Below are 20,109 nucleotides of genomic sequence, written 5' to 3'. Positions count from 1 at the left end.
CTTTTAATGCTAAGAGCCACAATTCACAATAAAGATAATAGTTATCTTGTGCCAAATAACACTGTAACCAGAAGGTGCAGGAAGACAAAGACAGAACTGCACTAATAGTAGAAGACGTTAACAAACAAAACAAAGCACAGGACAAAATAAGTACAAAAAATGACTATGTATATAGAAGACCTACACAACATAACGTAGACTCTATGACTATAAATCAAACTTGACATGCTGATAGTAGACTGTATACCATCTAAAGTACATATAAACTATTCATAAAAAGTAATCATATATGAGGCCACAAAGTTCCGTAAAGTAGAAATATTAACAAAAAATATCTGATCACAATGTAGTACTAGAAATTACTAACAAATCCAAAAAGCAAAAATGATCTTCTATTGAAATTAATAAACCTTATTTTAAATAATCCTTGGATCAAATGAGAAATTTGAATTGAAAGTAAAATTTTCTAATAATGAAAACACTTTATATCAGAATCTATGACATGTAGTTAAAAAAGCAGAAAAATATTGATCAATAAAAGAATTAAGAATAAATGAATTAAATTCATAAATTAAGGAAAACCTCAATGAGTATTAACTTTTCAGAATTGTCACTAATACCCAATACCCCAAATTATGAAAAGAAACAAACTCAGTCATTACCCTTATCTTTTCCCTCTTATTTGCCTCCATTTTGTCATTGAGGAAATACTGGAAAAGGCTGGAGAGAAATGGGCTAACTTATGAAAAAGTGCACAACGGAGATGACTTTTTGAAGTGAATGCTCCAGTGCTAAACACTGAGTTGGGAAATAATTTAAAACCCACATATCTTTCCCAATGGGAATGGAAAGATTTCTACTAGGCAATATGAATGATGATACACAATATTTACTATCTCACAGAGAGACTTACAGAGCTCAGCAATTCTAGCAAAACATCTCAATCACACCTCCACTCTCCACCCTTCCCCACAATTCCCTCAGGCTACGAAAAAGTAGATAGAATAGGAACTATCCAGGCCTCAAACTACAGTGCTGACTGGAAAACAAATTGGTTCAAGTTAGAAAGTATGAAGAAAGCCAAGCCATTTTATTGCTGATAGAATGTACAACACAGACCTCCAAGCATGAACAAGATGAAAAGAAACATTCTGGCAACTCTGTAAACACACCATGGCAAAAAAAAAGAAAAAGGAGTAAAGAATAAATGTATAAATGAATTGAAACAATGCATGCAAACTACAAAGAGCATGACTAGAAGAAAACACACAAAATAAATTTCCATAAAGTGCTTCTTGAGCAACTTGATGAAAATCTAAATGCAATAAACAAAAGCTCAAAAAACAAGATGATTTAAAAAATAGAATTAGGAAGACTGCGTAACTATAAAAAATGAGAAACCAAAGAACAAACAAACATTGCTACAGAATCAATAAATAAATTAGGAACAACAGGTACACAGGACAAGGCTAAAAAAATCAAACTGACTTTATGTCCATTTACTAAGGTGACACCAAATGTGAATTTGGATCAACTAAAAGGAATGCAGAGTACTGGAAATTGCAATACTTGAGTATATATAATTTTTTTCCTCATTAAAAAGTTGCTTTAAAATAGAGTTAGAGGTGTTTAGAGCAAAAATAACAATGCATTCTGTAGATTCTAATAGACACAGAAATAAAATGTAGAGAAACAAAGGGCAAGGTGGGAAAAATGAAAGAAGAAAGTTTTAAGAAAGTTTCTTAAAATGTGAAATGGCATATTTTTGGTGGACAAACTCTTAGGGTGGCCTCCATTATGTTCCATTCCTGGTGTTTACAACCTTGTGATTGCATCCCCTTGAGTGTGGGGATCCAGGACCTGTGACATGCCTCTAACCAACAGTATATGGGAACAGATGTATGTGATTTTGCGTATTATGTAAGAGTTCAGCTGCCATCTTTCTGGAATCTCCCTCTCTGTTGCTGGTGGTGAGGAAGCAATAGGCCACGTTAGAGAACCACATGTGGTAAGAAATTGCTGATGCCTAGAGAAGCACAGAGCACCTTCTGGCCAACAGCCATTAACCAACTGAAGTTTTCAGTTCTAGCTGCAAGGAACTGAATGCTGCAAAGAACCATGTGAGTGTGGAAGTGAATCTTTTCTGAGTTCAGTCTCCAGGTGAAAACTCTGTTCTAGCTGACACCTTGGCCTGGTGAGATCCTAAGTAGAGAGGACCCAGTCAAGCTGTGCCTGAACTCCTGACCTACAGAAGCTGAGATATTAAAGATTTGTTGCTTTAAGCTGCTTAAGTTGTAATTTTCTATATGGCAATAAAAAGGATATTATTAATATAATGTTTAGGTTTAAATCTATCATCTTGTTATTTGTTTTCTCTTTATCCCACCTATACTTTGTTTCCCTGTTCTTTTTCTGCCTTCATTTAGATTATTATTTTATGTTTCATTTTATCCTCTTTGTTGGGTTTTTGCTATAAATCTTTATTTGCTTGTTTTTTTATCTTAGGATCTACTTTAATTACATATCTTTATCACAGCCTACAGTCAAGTTATGTTATACTGCTTCAAATATAGTACAATATCCTGTACTTTCACTTCTCCCTTTCCCACCCTTGTGCTATTATTGTCATTTATTTTGCTTTTACATATGTTATAAACATCATACGATTTTTGTTTATAGAAGGAAAATATCTTTTAAAGAAATCTAGAGAATAAGAAAAAAATCTTATATATTTATCCATGTAGCTGCTTTCTTTGCATGCCTTGTAATTTTTGACTGGATGCCAGACACTTTCAATTTTATATTGTGACTACTGGATATATTTTTATTCCTATACATACTTTTAAGCTCTGTTCTGAGGTGCAGTTACTTGGAAACAGTTTGAGCCTTTTGCCTCTTGCTTTTAAGATGTCTGTCAAGACTAGATCAGTGCTAAGTGTTGGAATAATTATTCTACACTGCAATTACCATCTGTGTACTCTACCCAATTCCTAGTCAGTCTTGAAATTTTCCATTCTAGCTATCAAGAAAGGTTCCCTCTAATCATCTTGGGTAGATCAATCTTTTCCTGGCCTTGGGTAGTTTCCTCACATGCATACAATTAGTCACTGTACAGATACTAGAAGGGGACCCTCTGAAGATCTCTAGAATTCTCTGTGTAGCAATCTCTTCTCTAGTAACCAGTCCTGTTGTCTTAGTCTCCCCAGACTCACAGTTCTACTTCCTCAACTCAGTTAGTTCAACGGGCTCTGCCTGGATTCTCCCAACTTGTACCACAAGGTGGAAACTCTCACAGCAATAAGATAGGGTAATACAGGGTTTATCTCACTTTCCCCCCATCTCTCAGGGCTCATCATACTTTCTTGCCTGATATCCCATGTCTTAAGAACCATCCTTTCATATATGTTGTCTATTTTTCAGTTGTTTTGAACAAGAAGATAATGCGGTTACTTTGTCTTAGCTGGAAGTGTAAGTCTTGAGTTATTTCTTATGAAAAACAAAGGCTGACTGAGCGTTGAACCAAGAGTGCAAAGGGCAGAGCAAAGAGCCCAATGGAATCATTCTCAAGAAGCAGGACTGGAAAAAAAAAAAAAAAAAAAGAAGCAGGACTGGGGCCCTAATCAAGCAACTGGCAACATATGCTTGACTTAATTTTAGAATTACTAGTGAACAGTGACTAAAATGTGCATCAAGTTTTCCATCTTTTTCAATGAATGTTTCTACTGCAGTAACTATATACTTCTCTTACTACTGTATGTTTGATAGTGTGTGTGTGTGTGTGTGTGTGTGTGTGTGTGTGTGTAAGGGGTACAGATAATTTGTCTAAGTTCACAGGTCTTCAGATTGAAGCACCTGAGTAACCTCATCTCCATCTGGGCCTGATTTAGATGGGATCCTGAATTTTGAGTCTAAGCCTAATGCCCTACTGGAATGGGACTCTCCTGGGTGGATTTGAATATGTTTTTCACATAGGAGGAGTATAAGTTTGTGGCCAGAGGATGGACTGTGGTAGATTAAAGATGACCACAAATTATTTGACACTACTACCACTGAGAGATAGGGTTATGACCCCTCTTCTTGAATGTAGGTGGGCTCTGTGACAACTTTATCATAAAAAGAACACAGCAAAAGTTAAGCTGTACCAGACTCTAGAAGATTGGCACCTTCTACCTCTTATCTCTCGCAACTGTCTTTTGGAATGATTGCTCTGGAGGAATCCAGAAGCCATATAGCAGGTCCAACTACCCTGAAATTACCATAGGAGAAAAGAGTATTATCAGCCCATCCCCAGCTGTTCCATTCATTCCACTATAGGCACCACACATGTGAGTAAAGGAACCATTTCCACTATTCCAGCTTCAGCATACACTGTATGAAGAACAGAGTATCCAGACATATGACCCCAGTCATCTCCAGACATTTGAGCTATCCCAGCTGAGGCCCCGGACATCTTGAAGCAGAGGTAAATCATCCAGCTGAGCCCTGACCAAACGTCTCCCCTATAAAACCATGAGATATAATGAAATGGTTATTATTATAAATAACTAGGACAGGAGGAAAATCAGTTCATTTTATATATACTTACTACCGATACAGTTACAGAACAGATGTCAAGTTGGTATTTGGATATGTGATTCTGGAATTCAGTGAAGATGTCCAAAGTGAATAAAAATTTGGAAAACAACCTCCTTATTTTGTTCTATTTTCCTTTTTCCATAGTACTTATCACCTCTGACATCTCCTAGACAATTTATTTATTGTCTAATGTGTACTATCTGTCTTCTCTGATACAATGTAAACTCCTCAAAGACAGGGATTTTTGTTTTCTTCACTAATGTAACCTCTGCACACAGACCGGTGACTGGCATATAGAAGACACTCAAATATTTGCTGAGTAAATGAACCAACTTAAAAATAGTACTTAGGACCATTTTATTGAGAAAATTACCTTGGGAGAGAGTGAATACAGTAGTTATGGTTTGAGAATAGGCATTTCAACACTTAGAAGTTGACAAGAAGAGAAACCAGCAAAGGAGATTGAGAGGATGCAGCCAGTAAGGAAAGAGGATAAATAAGAGACAGTGTTCTAGAAGCAAAGTAAAAATAGTGTTTCAAGAAGGGGAGGTGATCAAGTATGCCAATGAAGCTGGTAGAGTAAGATGAGCACTGACAATAAATTATTTGATTTGGCAATGTGGAAGGAACTGAGGACCTTAGCATAAACAAAACTAAAACTAGTAGAATGGTGAGAATGAAGTCTAACTACTGAGAACAGGAAGAAGATGGAAGGAAAGGAAACAGACTTTTTTAAAATGAATTTTGCTCAACTGGAGAAGAGAAATGGCTAGGGGTGGCAGTATGATGCCAGGGCTTGTTGTTGATATATTATAAAAGCTTTTGTATGCTAATTGAAATAATCTTATAGAGAGGAAAAAATCTAATAATTCAGAGGGTAGAGGCATTTGAGTAGGTGAAAAAGGATGAAATCTAGTAGTATATAAATGAGTTGACTAGCTCTAGGTAAGAACAAAATAATTTACCTACAGTTATCAAAAGGAGAAGCAGAGTACATGCGTACAGATGCAGGTATATTAATTAGATGTGGTAGAAACTCCCTTCTATTTAGTTCTATTTTCTCAGTAAAACAGGAAGCAAGATTCATCAGCTAAGAATGAAGACAGAGGAGGTGTAAATAGTCCTTTAGCACTGTACTTGAATACACTTGGCACATATCTTGCATTAGAACTTATATTGTGCTGCAATTATTTTTGAACATGTCTCTTGCACCACTAAACTATGAAATAATTTAAGGTATAGGAAGTATTTTTTTTATTTTTGAACTACCAGTATGCAACAAAATGCCCTGCAAACAAATGTTTGTTAACTCACTGATTGAATAAATGAATGTTAAAGATTCCTCTGTGACTTTGCAGCAAGGCCAAAAGAGTCTGAAAACAGCAATAAATAAAATACTATCAAGTATCAATGTGATAATAACTTAAATCCAATTTTCAAATATTGAGAATCTGAAACCATTAAACTTCCAACTTTTATTAAAATTTTAAAACTGCAGATAGAACATAAACATTTCTCTTTTTTCAAGATACTAAAGAAATGAGATGTCAATATTAAAAATAACTACGCCGAGTTAGGAGTTACTCTAGAGCACGTGTCACATTGATTCTAAGTATTCAACATTTCATGACAAAATGTCAAGGTTCTGCTCCAAAAAAATCAACATCTTTGAAAAAGGGTTACTACAAAAATATCTTCCATATAAAAAATAAAGTAGGAACACTCTTAGAGACCATGGCCATATTTTATATGTATAGGGTTTTTCTCTTCACACCAAGTGTAAGAATAAAGGAAAATGAAGAACCTCAGATCAAATGGGACAACAGAATGTGTTCCTGACACTAAAAATACTCACATTACTTAAGATTTTGTAATAATCAATACAACCCCAAAATGATGATTTGGCTAAAATTTTTAACTTTCATACAAACCCCAAACAAATGTAAACTGTAATTTTTGGAACAATTACTTTTAAAATCACCAAAATTCAAAGACATTATTTAAAAATGCAGAAATAAAAACAAATCATGAATATGTTATATACCTTATTTAATTCTTAATTACTTTTGGGACATTCTTTTTTCCTTTAATTAAAAGAACAGTAGTAATGTATATGCTATTGGTAGAAAATTAAGAGCTTCTATAAAATGCTGTGAAAAGAAATTTCAATTATTACTAAATATGCCAACTCTTAGTTTAAAAAATGCAAAAGAAGCTAGTCAGCAGACTTAAACTTGAAGAAGACCCGCTTCCCTCTGAAGCAATGATTTGCTATACTTCCTAGATAATCCTTCAGAAAAGTCTTTCTATGTGTTAATAGTTCAGAATACCAAGACATAGGTACAGAACAGGACATGAACAGGTCACACAACATAACTGGTCTTGCTCCACAGTTACTACAATGAAGTCCACAGGAGCAGGTGGGGAAGGAAACTGACACAATCCAGTGATGCAGTTGTCATAAACCCAGATCATGACTCTCTTCCTATTACCTGATGATCAGTTGTTTAGTTAGATGCAATGGAAATAAAACTGAAAGAAATCTGAAGAGGAAATAAAAAAATGAAAGGTATGTCTCAACATTTTTTACTTTTGGTGAAGTCAAATGGTTTCCACCACTGAGCAAACTGCAGTACTTTCTTCCTCTGATCCTCAAAGCTTTCTCGGATCCCTTTCCTCCAAAGTCTTGGTTCCACATCCAGCATCCCACCAATGATTTCCTTTCAAAGAATGAGAAAAATACAAACACGTGCATGTATAAATACTAAAAACAGGAATGAAACTATTTCTATTTATTCTGTTACTAAATATAACATTAAGTAGTTCTCTGTGAGGATGCTCAAATTTTACATAGGTATTAGTTTCAAGTTAAAAATAAACCTTCTTTTCATTTAGTTCTAACTATGCAAACCCTGTGATTCTAGGGGTCCTAGCTGTGTCTCCTGTCAAACAATTTGTCTATTTTGCTGCTTGTTAGCACATCTATCAGACAGCAGCAAAGGGGAGGAAGAGAAAATGAAATTTAACTAATTTGGTCCTTATTAGCTGCTCTGGTAAAAGTTTGAAGAAAAAGTTGATCAACACGTAGCAATTATTAACTTGGTTGTTCAACTACAGTTGAATCTCAGGCTAATGTTCTCTCTACTACCCAGTATAGTTAAAAGCCAGTTTCTTCTACTATTAGCTGTAGATCTTTTTTCAGGAAACAAAATCATATTTTAGTACTAATCTAAGCAAACCAAGAATTAAAAATTATAAATCACCTTCATTTAAAAAGTCACTTCCCAAGCCCTGAAAGGAATGGATTTCTGACTGTCTGCTTATTATTGCAGATCATTTCCTTCATGATCCTCTTCCTGTGCTATCAGCTACAGAAATTAATCAAATTTATGATAGTGAGTATCCACGTACAGAAAGACATGGGGGAGATTTATGCTTCGAGGAAGGGAAGTACAGTAATACAGAAAATCTTGGGCTAACGGTTGAGTTCTGTATATTCAGTCTAGGTCTACAGGATTGTGTGGTAAGACCTGGGACATAATCATTCTAAGACATAGGTTCTTCATCTTAACAAATATACTAAAGGGACCTACTATGTACAAGCAAGTGCCAAATATTGTAGGGGATACGGAGATAACTAAAATACATTTCTCTGTCTTCAGAAAGCTCATAACAGAATGTAGAGCTGTGGTGGGAGTTATAAAGCAGAATAAGGCAAATGTCAAAGCAGACTACATGGAAACTCTAAAAGAAAGAAGATTCTAATTGTTGGATAAATCAGGAAAAGCTTCATGGAAAAGGAAACCTCTTTTCAGTGGGAAAGGGAAATAAAGGGGTTAAGAGAGACATAGTTTAAAAAGAGGGCACATTTAGATTTAATGCAAGAGTTTCTTGGCACCAGCCAATCACTAGCAATGTAGTTTAAGAAAGCCTAGCTTATAAATTGATCTAGAACTGTCTACAAAGCATCAAGTTTTGTCTCATGTGTACCATATAAGGACTGATTCTTGTTCTGTTTCTGAAGCAGATGTTAATGGAAAGAGACCAACCCTTCTTGCTCTCTAAACAACTGCAGGCTGAAGGGAGTTTTGGTCTCATAGGCTGTTTCTTGGAAAGCAGATTTTGGGGAAAACGGATCAATGATGTAATGCTAACTAAAGAAGCTTTCCTTTTAACATTAAAACAGTATCATAAAAACCATAGTACATGCATAATATTTTGGGGGGGCGATCTCCCAATTAAATTTATGCAAGTTAAAAAATTGATATTTTACTTCATTTTCACTAGAATTAAGTATTCTTTTTTTGAAAGAAATAAATGCAGAGTCATAAAGCTTTGAGTTATAAAGCTCTGTTGTATAACAACAGAATTTTTCAGAGCAATGAAAACAAATTTCTTTCTAGTTAACTGTGGGAAAAGATATTCTGAAAAATTCTCAGACAAGTTTCTGTAACATATCTCAACAGTTCATAGATGAATGTGATTTTAGGCCTCTAGTTAACCTTTAAGGATAACAGCATAAAAAGTTTTGAGTCCAAACCTTTTACATGTCACTATTCTTTTTAGAAAATGATCTTACACAGGAGATGAAAGTGGGGAGGAAGACAGGGAACCATGGACAGACTTCATCTAGGCTCCTCTAATTTAGAGAGAAAGGCCTGAGTTACACTAGATTGAAAGGTCACTTCTAGAGCTGTTACTGCCTAGACTTCTTTTGATTGCTTCAATGGCTTCACTAATTTCATTCTAGTCCCTGATACTAACTTACATACTTCCCAAATACTCAGTAGACCTTAAATTTAAGGACTATACCCCTAGAAGGCAATCTGTAGTAACGGAAAGAACCCACTAGCAAAAAATGAAAGATCTACACTCTAGTATCTGTCCAGAAACTATCTGTGTGAAATGAGTGACACATTCTTCTCGGACTATATCGTTCTTAATTATAAATGAAGATGTGAGATCATTTGTTCTCTAGTTCAACCATGAGCTTATGCACCCCTTGTTTCTGTCACGTATTAGCACATGACCATGGGGAAGTTATATAGCCTCTCTGTAGCTCAGTTTCATCATCTATAAAATGAAAGTATAAAAGTATCTACATAATAGAGTTATTGTGAGCATTAAATGAGTGCTCAGAACAGCACCAGGCTCACTGTAAATCCTCAATGAGTGGGTTATCATCATTATCAGTTATCATCCCTCTCAGCACAAGCCTGGCTGACTCCACAGGAAAGCATTATAGTCACCATTGACACTGTCAACAAATGTTTGGTTACAAAGTAATATTCCTGTTATAAATATTCTGGGATATACTTATTAACAGTTTCTGGGTACTCCCTCTAAAACTTGGGTGGAACAGTAATAACCAACTTCACTATATATTGTGCCCAAAGTTTTGATTTCCCTTCAAAAGAAAAGTGTTACAAAATTGCTGAACTCTGGTATTTTACTAAATTTGTGAGCATACCTTTCCAAAGTAATGAGGGAATTTGTGTTGATCTTCAATGACATGGGCAAACCCTCCCTGGAGGCCAAAATTCACAGAGAAGTAAGGAAAGCCTCTGGGTACCTAAATAAACAGATAAATCACACATGAATACAGCATGAAATCAGAAAGTTATGCTTAATCCCTCTTCCTACTTAAGCATCCCTCAAGACAAACGTATACACTGAATTTCCAGTTCTATAGGTATTTAAACAATAACTTAACTTCTTAAATAAAACATTTCATTTGGTAGTCTTTCAGCTAGATAGTGCTTTATAATATCCAGCAATTATAATCAGAACCAATTATTTTTCTGTCTTTTGGGGAAACAGGAAAGAAAAGGCATTTTTAAAATATATAACAACTGAGTAATTTTCCTTAGACTATGCAAATAGAGATTAAGGATATGCTTTCTTATATTTTCCTCACAATGCAGAGGTATAACATCCCTGAGATTTTACTACTATTTATTGATCAAAGATAAATTAAACATGAACAATCATAGTTTTTATTAACTGGTGGGGTGGGTATAGAAATTTTTAGTTTACCAACCTTGTTTCAAAATATTTCCATGATTAACTATTATCTTTCCCTCTCTTTTTTCCCTCCCTCTTTCTATACACACTCAAGCATGGACACACACACACACACAAACACACACACGTGTGCATGCATGAAGTATTTTAAACTCTGTCTTGATTGGAAAAGGCCATAATTTCTAGCTTTAAAAATTAAGTAGATCTTGTGTCCTTGCAAGTTTTTCCTCCAAGCCCTTATTCTGTCACTAGAAAGTATTCAAACTTGTCAATTTAAAGTAATATCTCTCCCCTCTAATCCCCTTATACAGTCAGCATTTACTAATTTGGCAGTGAATTACATATTTCTACTTAACTATATATATTTTGTATTGTGTCCTCAGGAAGGCATGACTTGGAAAGAGAAAGTATGGTATGGTGGAAGAAGAGTGGTCATCTTGAAATAGTATAAAGCAATTAAAGTTGGGGCTTATAAAGAGTTGTTCAGGTTATAGGAAAAGCATAATGAAAAAGTAATCAAAATACTACAAAATAGTACAATATGTAAAATGCAGAGAAATGGGTTACTACTTTGTGCTTTTTAAAAATATTTTCACATTTTAAAATAAAATGTGAAAACATGTATGACATAGACCATTAGGAAAAAAATAAAGAGACAGACAAGGCTCTAATCACAGCTCTGATACTTATAACTATGTAACTTCAGGCAAGTTATTTAACATCTGTGGAGTCTCATGAGAAATATGAAGAGCTCAGAAGTTTGCTATGAAGATCAAATAGAAAAATGCATATAAATGCTTGGCACAGAGAATATTATTCAAATATGACTTTCATTTCCATCTGTTAATAGTGCTTTGTGCAAATCTGGTAGTCAAAGAAAAAGGAATGGAAGACTCCATTAAAAAAATATATATATATATTTAACATCTTTATTGGACTATAATTGCTTTACAATGCTTAGTTTCTGTTTTATAACAAAATTAATCAGCTACACATATACATATGTCCCCATATCTCTTCCCTCTTGCGCCTCCCTTGCCCCCATCCTCCCTACTCCACCCCTCTAGGTGGTCACAAAGCACCAAGCTGTTCTCCCTGTGCTATGCAGCTGCTTCCCACTAGCTATCAGTTTTACATTTGGTAGTGTATGTATGTTCATGCCACTCTCTCACTTTGTCCCAGTTTACCCTTCCCTCGCCCTGTGTCCTCAAGTCCATTCTCTAGTAGGTCTGTGTCTTTATTCCCATCCTGCACCTAGGTTCTTCATGATCATTTTTCTTTTTTTTAGATTCCATACATGTGTTAGCATACGCTATTTGTTTTTCTTTTTCTTTTTCTGACTTACTTCACTCTGTATGACAGGCTCTAGGTCCATCCACCTCACTACAAATAACTCAATTTCATTTCTTTTTATGGCTGAGTAATATTCTATTGTATATATGTGCCACATCTTCTTTATCAATTCATCAGTCGATGGACACTTAGGTTGCTTCCATGTCCTGGTTACTGTAAATAGAGCTGCAATGAACATTGCAGTACATGACTTTTTGAATTATGGTTTTCTCAGGGTATATACCAAGAAGTGGGATTGCTGGGTGGTCATATGGTAGTTCTAGTTTTAGTTTTTTAAGGAACCTCCATACTGTTCTCCATAGTGGTTGTATAAATTTCTATTCCCACCAAAAGTGCAAGAGGGCTCCCTTTTCTCCACACCCTCTCCAGCATTTACTGTTTGTAGATTTTTTGATGATGGCCATTCTGACAGGTGTGAAGTGATACCTCATTGTAGTTTTGATTTGCATTTCTCTAATGATTAGTGATGTTGAGCATTCTTTCATGTGTTTGTTGGCAATCTGTATATCTTCTTTGGAGAAATGTCTATTTAGGTCTTCTACCCATTTTGGATTGGGTTGCTTGTTTTTTTGATATTGAGCTGCATGAGCTGCTTGTAAATTTTGGAGATTAATCCTTTGTCAGTTGCTTCATTTGCAAACATTTTCTCCCATTCTGAGAGCTGTCTTTTCATCCTGTTTATGGTTTCCTTTGCTGTGCAAAAGTTTTGAGTTTCATTAGGTCCCATTTGTTTATTTTTGTTTTTATTTGCATTCCTTTAGGAGATGGGTCAAAAAGGATCTTTCTGTGATTTATGTCATAGAGTGTTCTGCCTATGTTTTCCTCTAAGAGTTTGATAGTGTCTGGCCTTACATTTAGGTCTTTAATCCATTTTGAGTTTATTTTTGTGTATGGTGTTAGGGAGTGTTCTAATTTCATTTTTTTACATGTAGCTGTCCAGTTTTTCTAGCACCACTTATGAAGAGGCTTCTTTTCTGATTTGGATTTCTTTTATTTCTTTTTCTTCTCTGATTGCTGTGGCTAAAACTTCCAAAACAATGTTGCATAATAGTGGTGAGAGTGGGCAACCTTGTCTTGTTCCTGATCTTAGTGGAAATGGTTTCAGTTTTTCACCATTGAGGATGATGTTGGCTGTGGGTTTGTCATATATGGCCTTTATTATCATTAAAATATTTTTGCTATCTGAAGTAGATCAACATGTGTGAGACGTGAATTTGAATGGCTAAAATCATGTTGTAGACTACATTAATTAAAGAACAGTACTTCGAGGAAGAGATAACTTCAGAAAGCAATTTATGGCGACACTGCCCATGCTTTTTGTTTGTATTACACTGTGTTTGGCAGAAAAAATGGCTTCCTAAATATGTCAATGTTCCTATCCCATATTTGCCATGAATATGTTACCTTATATGGCAAAAAGGACCTTGCAGATACAATTAAGTTAGGGATCTTGAAATGGGGAGATTATCCTGGGTTATACAGCATAGGATAGGAGGGTCAGAGTCAGAGAAAGAGTGGAAGATCCTATACTGGTTGACTTTGAACACAAAGGAAAGGACCACAAGCCATGGAATCCAGGTGGTTTCTAGAAACTGAAAAAGGCAAGGGAATGGATTCTCCCTGAGAGCCTCCAAAAAAAAAAAAAAAAAAAAAGTAGGCCTGCTATCACCTTGATTTAGCCTAGTGAAACCCAGTTCATATTTGTGACTTTCTGAACTATGAGATAACAAATGTGTTGTTTATAAAGCACTAAGTTTGTGGTAATTTGTATATATCAATACATACCAGAGCTCAACAACATATGGCATACTTGCCAAGATGGCAAAATGAACACATTATTTCTAAACAAAGAACAGTTGCTGCCACAAGCAACTCTTCTCTCACTGCAGGCTGCAAAAGGTACAACCTAATGTCTTGCCTGAAGAGTTGTGAGTCAGTAGGCATTGCAAAGGATCCAGTATCAAAGTATATATACATTTAGCACTTTCCTTTTCCTGCCTTGACCAGCCAGAGGGATAGAAGTTGGAACTTTGGTACCACCCATGAAGAGTGCTGACTGAATTACAGCAAAAAATTTTATTGATGATAGGAAAACAGTAGTATTTGAGCTTTCCCCTTTTAATATTCCAGATTTTAATCCTGACTTCCTATAATTGTCCTCATATTTGACGGTCTTAGGGTAAACCCAAATTTTCCTTGAGGTGGACTTTGCTTAGTTCTGAAAGTCAAACCCGAGATGTCTTAGATGCTATAGTAATCACAAAATTTCATTTAAAAATTATATTAAAAAGTTGAGGAAGAATTCATGTGAAATCTCAATAAAATTGTCTTGTGAAAAAAGACCACTTTCTTGACAAGTTACTGAATATTATGCAACTCCTCTGCAATGAACATTCAGATGTGTTTTTCTTGTATATTTCCATGAACTCCACACTACACTGCAAAGAAATCAAAAGCCCCAGAGAAAGTAAACAAAATAGACATAAAAAAGAGAAGCTTATGCTCACACAAATAAAAGCATAAATCAACAGAGAATCAGAATGAATTACAAATATGTGAATCTCTACTAACAGCCAAGAATCCACTATGGAAGAAAAAATCACCACATCCACAACACACACATAAAATACTTTATGAAACTACTAAGGATATAGAGTTTTTTAAAAGAAGGATAATGAGGTTTCTTCTGAATAAAAATAATGTTAAAATAAATCAAGATTGTTCACTTCATGCTCAGAAACATAATTATCATTTAAAAAAGACACTGGAAAGTTTGTTAACCTTGTAAAAAGTGACCTGCTTTGAAATTATTCTTATACTCAAGTTCTCTTCACAACTCCATCCACATAATTATCAAATCCTAAGATAAGAGTGACCTCAAGAGGTCATCTGGTTCATTCCCCAGCTACTCTCAAATAGTCTCAGATAAAACGCTATGTGGTGATTTAGAAAACAGAACACTTCAAAGTTGAATATACAACAACCATTCCAAGAATCTGTATGTTTCTTACTGTCTATATTGGTCATTTTAAAATATTAAAATCCTCTAGGTACTTATTTTAGGTATATATCCAGGTTTTAAAAAACAACCTTACAATAGGTACTAGATGGCTTACCAGTAAAAATACTGCATATATAGTGGTTATCATGGAGTTCATATATGTTGATGTATATCTATATCTATCATTTTAAACTGATAGTCATTTAAGTTCAAACACATTCTAAAAGATCCATATTTTTTTATTCCCCCTTCATGTTTTCTATTTTTGATGTCATATTTTACCTATTTATGCCTATCCCTTACCTGTTCATTGTAGTTATATTTAATTTTAAAATCTTTGCCTTTTAACCTTTCTAATTGTTCATTTAAGTGGTTGATCCACTGCCTTTACTTGCCTTTAACAGTGAGGTTTTTCCCTTCCTGTATTTTCTTATTTCTTGTTGTGGTCCTTTCTTTTTCACTTGAAGAAGACCCCTTAACATTTTTTGTAAGGTCACTTTAGTACTGATGAACTCTTTAGTTTTTTAGTTTTTTCCTTTTAGCACTTTAAATATATCATGCCACTTCCTTTTGGCCTGCAAAGTTTCTGCTGAAAAACCAGCAGATAGCCTTATGGAAATTCCCTTGTCATAACTCTTTTTTCTTGTTGACTTTAAAATTCTCTCTTTACCTTTATTTTTTCCCATTTTAGTTATTATATGTCTTGGTGTGGTTCTCTTTGGGTTCATCTTCTTTGGGACTCTCTGTGCTTCCTATACATGGATATCTATTTCCTTCTTCAGGTTCAGGAAGTTTTCAGCCAAAATTCCATCAAATACATTTTCTATCCCTTTCTCCCTCTCTTCTCTTTCTGTGACCCCTACAATGCAAATTTAGAATGTCTGATGTTGTCCCAGAGGTCCCTTAAGCTAGGCTCATTTAAATTTTTTTTTTATTTTTCTTGTTCTGATTGGGTGATTTTCACTATTCTGTATTCCAGGTTGCTTATGCATTCTTCTATATCACCTAATCTCTGGTTAATTCCTTCTAGTGTATTTTTCACTTCAGTTATTACATTCTTCAGCTCTGATTGGTACTTTTTTATATTTTCTAATTCTTTGTTAAAATTCCCACTCTGTTCATTTATTTTTTTTCCCCAAGTTGAGTTAGCTTTCTTATTACTATTGCTCTGAACTCCTTATCAGGTAAATTATTTATCTCTGTTTCAGTAGGGTTTTATTCATTTTTTTCTTTTCTTGCTTTTTCATTTGAAACACATTCCTCTGTCTGCATGACAGTAGGTCAAAGAGTTACCTATACTTGTCTTGAAGATATGTCCTTGTGTGGGAGCATCCCAATGCAGTTTGTGTGTGCACAGTGGTTTCAGTGAGAGCTCGATCTGAAGTAAGCCCAGGGTGCCCTGACAGCCACTGTCTTGGTGGGAGGTAGAGCCAGAGCCATGTTTGAGCTGGGCCTTCTCCTATGCTCAATGGCAGTCACCTTACTGGGGGTGGGATCCAGGCCCAAGAGCTGAAGCAGGAGCCGTGAGGAACCTGCACTTCTCCCAGGTGTGATGGCAGTCTCCACCTTAATTGTGAGCATGGTCAGGGACTGAGGGCTTGGGGCTGCACTTTGAAGTGGTTCCACTTTTTCCCTGATGCACATACTTCGGTAAGAGGCTAGATCAGTGTTGGAGGAGTTGGAGCCACACTACTGAGCTGGCTCCACTCCTTCCCAAGTGTGTTGCTCCCATCCTAGTCAGAGGCAGGGCCAGGGTCCAACCAAGTCCTGTTCCCTACAAGTGTGTGCACTCTTGTTGGCAACTGCAGCCTTGACCTTAGCAGGGAGCAACAGCAGAGCAGCAGGGGCTAGAGTAGGAGTCCAGTGCAAACTTGGGGGAACACTGGGGTGGTCCTGGCAAGCCGGCCAGAGCATCATCAAGTTTTCAATCTGCTGCCTCCATCCTGGGACTGTGAGCAAGCAAGTCTGTGTGCAAGCTCCTCAACAGCAGAGTTTCCATTTATTACAGCACTCAGGTAAGCCCCACTGTTCTTCTAACCCAGACAGGCTCATCTTCCACTTGCTGGACCACAGAGATGGAATGCCTAATGTGTGGATTGAATGCTCTGCTCCCCAGGGAAGATCCTAAACATGTGATATCTCTCTCCTCTCTAGGTCACTCTCTAGGGGAGTCAGTCCCAACTAGATCGCTTCTCCTCCCCTCTTATCAGACTCTGTGTGGTTCTTTCTTTACAGTCTAGGTTGCAGAAGAGCTGTTCTGCTAGTCTTTAAGTCACCTTTAGTGAGACTTGCTTTATATGTAGTTGTAGTCTTGATGTGTTTGTGAGGGGAGGTGGGCTCAGCGTCGTGCTACTCCACCATTTTGATTCCACCCCTCCCCTAAAATATTTTCAACTGCCATTAAAATCATGTTCTAAAAAAATATTCAATGGCATTGGAAATTATGATATGAGAAGTGAAAAACTTAAGCACAAAAGATATACATACATTAGATATCTTTTTCTATAAGATCACGAATTGGACATTTGTGGGGTGTTGTTTTGTTTTTCAATACACTGTCCGTCCCAATTCACCAGCAAGGGAAAAGAAAAAGACTACAGGCAAATTGTAAAATTATTTGTCTAGTTCTGTGAAAAATGCCCTTGGTATTTTGATAGGGATTGCACTGAATCTATAGATTGCCTTGGGTGGTAGGGTCATTTTAACAAAATTGATTCTCCCAGTCTAAGAACATAGTATATCTTTCCATCTTTTTGTTTTATCTTCAATTTCTTTCATCAGTGCCTTATAGCTTTCAGAATAGAGCTCTTTTGCCACCTTAGTTAGATTTATTCCTAGGTATTTTATTCTTTTTGATGTGATGGTAAATGGGATTGTTTCCATAATTTCTCTTTCTGATAGTTCATTGTTAGTGTATAGAAATGCAACAGATTTCTGTACATTAATTTTGTATTCTGCAACTTTGCTGAATTCATTGATGATATCTAGTAGTTTTCTGGTGGTGTGTTTTGGATTTTTCTATGTATAGTATCATGTCATCTGCAAACAGTGACAGTTTTACGTCTTCCTTTCCAATTTGGATTCTTTTTTTTTTTTTTTTTTTTTTTGCGGTATGCGGGCCTCTCACTGTTGTGGCCTCCCCCGTTGCGGAGCACAGGCTCCGGACGCGCAGGCTCCGGACGCGCAGGCTCAGCGGCCATGGCTCACGGGCCCAGCCGCTCCGCGGCATATGGGATCCTCCCAGACCGGGGCACGAACCCGTATCCCCTGCATCGGCAGGCGGACTCTCAACCACTTGCGCCACCAGGGAGGCCCTGGATTCTTTTAATTTCTTTTTCTTCTCTGACTGTTATGGCTTGGATTTCCAAAACTATGTTGAATAAAAGTGGTGACTCTGGACATTCTTGTCTTATTCCTTATCTTAGAGGAAACACTTTCAGCTTTTCCCCATTGAGTATGATGTCAGCTGTTGGTTTGCCATATACGGCCTTTATTATGTTGAGCCAGCTTTGTGGAGAGTTTTTATCATAAATGGATGTTGGATTTTATCAAAAGCTTTTTCTGCATCATATGGTTTTTATTCATCAATTTGTTAATGTGGTGTGTCACAGTGATTTGTGAATACTGAAAAATCCTTGCATCCCTGGGTTAAATCTCACGTGATCATGGTGAATGATCTTTTTAATGTATTGTTGGATTCATTTTGATAGTATCTGTTGGGGACTTTTGCATCTATGTTCATCAGTGATAATGACTTGTAATTTTCTTTTTTGTGATATCTTTGGTTTTGTTATCAGGGTGATGTTGGCCTCAGAAAATGAGTTTGGAAGTGTTCCTTCCTCTGCAATTTTTTGGAATAGTTTCAGAAGGATAAATGGTAGAATTCACCTGTGAAGCCATCTGGTTCTAGACTTTTGTTTGTTGGGAATTTTAAAATTACTGACTCAATTTCATTACTGGTAATTGGTCTGTTCATCTTTTATATTCTTAGTTCAGTCTTGGGAGATTGTACCTTTGAAACACTCTGAATAGCCAAAACAATCTTGAGAAAGAAAAACAAACCTGGAGGAATCATGCTCCCTGACTTCAGATTATACTACAAAGCTACAGTCATTAAAACAGTATGATATTGGCATAAAAACAGACACATAGATCAATGGAATAGAATAGACAGCCCAGAAATAAACCTACACACTTAATGGTGAATTAATCTATGACAAAGGAGGCAAGAATATCCAATGAAGAAAAGACAGTCTTTTCAATAAGTAGTGCTGGAAAAACTGGATAGCTACATGTTAAAGAATGAAATTAGAACATTCTCTAATACCATACAAAAACAAAATTCAAAATGGATTAAAACCTAAATTTAAGACTTGATACTATAAAACTCCTAGACAAAAATACAGGCAGAACACTGATTGACATGAATCACAGGAATATTTTTTTGGATCAGTCTCCTAGAGTAAATGAAATAAAAGTAAAAATAAACAAATAGGACCTAAGTAAATTTAACAGCTTTTGCACAGCAAAGGAAATCATCAACAAAATGAAAAGACAAACTCCTAAATGAGAGAAGTTTTTGCAAAGGATATGACCAATAAGGGATTAAAATCCAACATATATAAACATATATACAACTCAATATCAAAAAACCAAAAAACTCGATTAAAACAAGGACAGAAGAACTGAACAGATATTTTTCCAAAAAGAAAATGAAGATGGCCAACAGGCATACGAAAACATGCTCAACATTGCTAATCATCAGGGAAATGCAAATCAAAACCAAAACCGCAATGAAATATCACCTCACACCTTCAGAACGGCTTTTGTTAATAAGAAAACAGGGCTTCCCTGGTGGCGCAGTGGTTGAGAGTCCGCCTGCAGATGCAGGGGACACGGGTTTGTGCCCCGGTCTGGGAAGATCCCACATGCGGAGCGGCTAGGCCCATGAGGCACGGCGGCTGAGCCTGCGCGTCCGGAGCCTGTGCTCCGCAACGGGAGAAGCCACAACAGTGAGAGCCCGCGTACGGCCAAAAAAACAAAAAGAAAAGAGTCATGTGACACAATGTTCATTGCAGCTCTATTTACAATAGCCAGGACATGGAAGCAACCTAAGTGTCCATCGACTGATGAATGGATAAAGAAGATGTGGCACA

At 36.2% G+C, this 20,109-nt stretch overlaps 1 protein-coding gene across 3 annotated transcripts in view; it reads right to left on the bottom strand.

The window, feature by feature from the left end:
• The window catches only part of CWF19L2 (CWF19 like cell cycle control factor 2), a 208,105-nt gene that overhangs the window by 47,527 nt on the left and 140,469 nt on the right, over positions 1–20,109 (bottom strand). The window contains exons 17-19 of one of the 3 annotated variants that reach the window (XM_060104502.1): positions 10,046–10,147; positions 7,166–7,295; positions 1,429–4,499 (exon numbers count right to left, since the gene is read on the bottom strand). In XM_060104502.1, the coding sequence (XP_059960485.1) occupies positions 4,468–4,499; positions 7,166–7,295; positions 10,046–10,147 (264 nt within the window). In that variant the 3' untranslated portion in view covers positions 1,429–4,467. Of the gene's footprint in view, positions 1–1,428; positions 4,500–6,609; positions 7,296–10,045; positions 10,148–20,109 lie in introns of those variants that run through there. The other 2 variants (XM_060104503.1, XM_060104504.1) reach the window with 2 other exon arrangements.

Source organism: Mesoplodon densirostris, chromosome 7, assembly GCF_025265405.1.
Source record: "Mesoplodon densirostris isolate mMesDen1 chromosome 7, mMesDen1 primary haplotype, whole genome shotgun sequence".
NCBI classification, from domain to species: Eukaryota; Metazoa; Chordata; class Mammalia; order Artiodactyla; family Ziphiidae; genus Mesoplodon; species Mesoplodon densirostris.
This window is presented reverse-complemented; position numbering and strand designations above follow the sequence as displayed.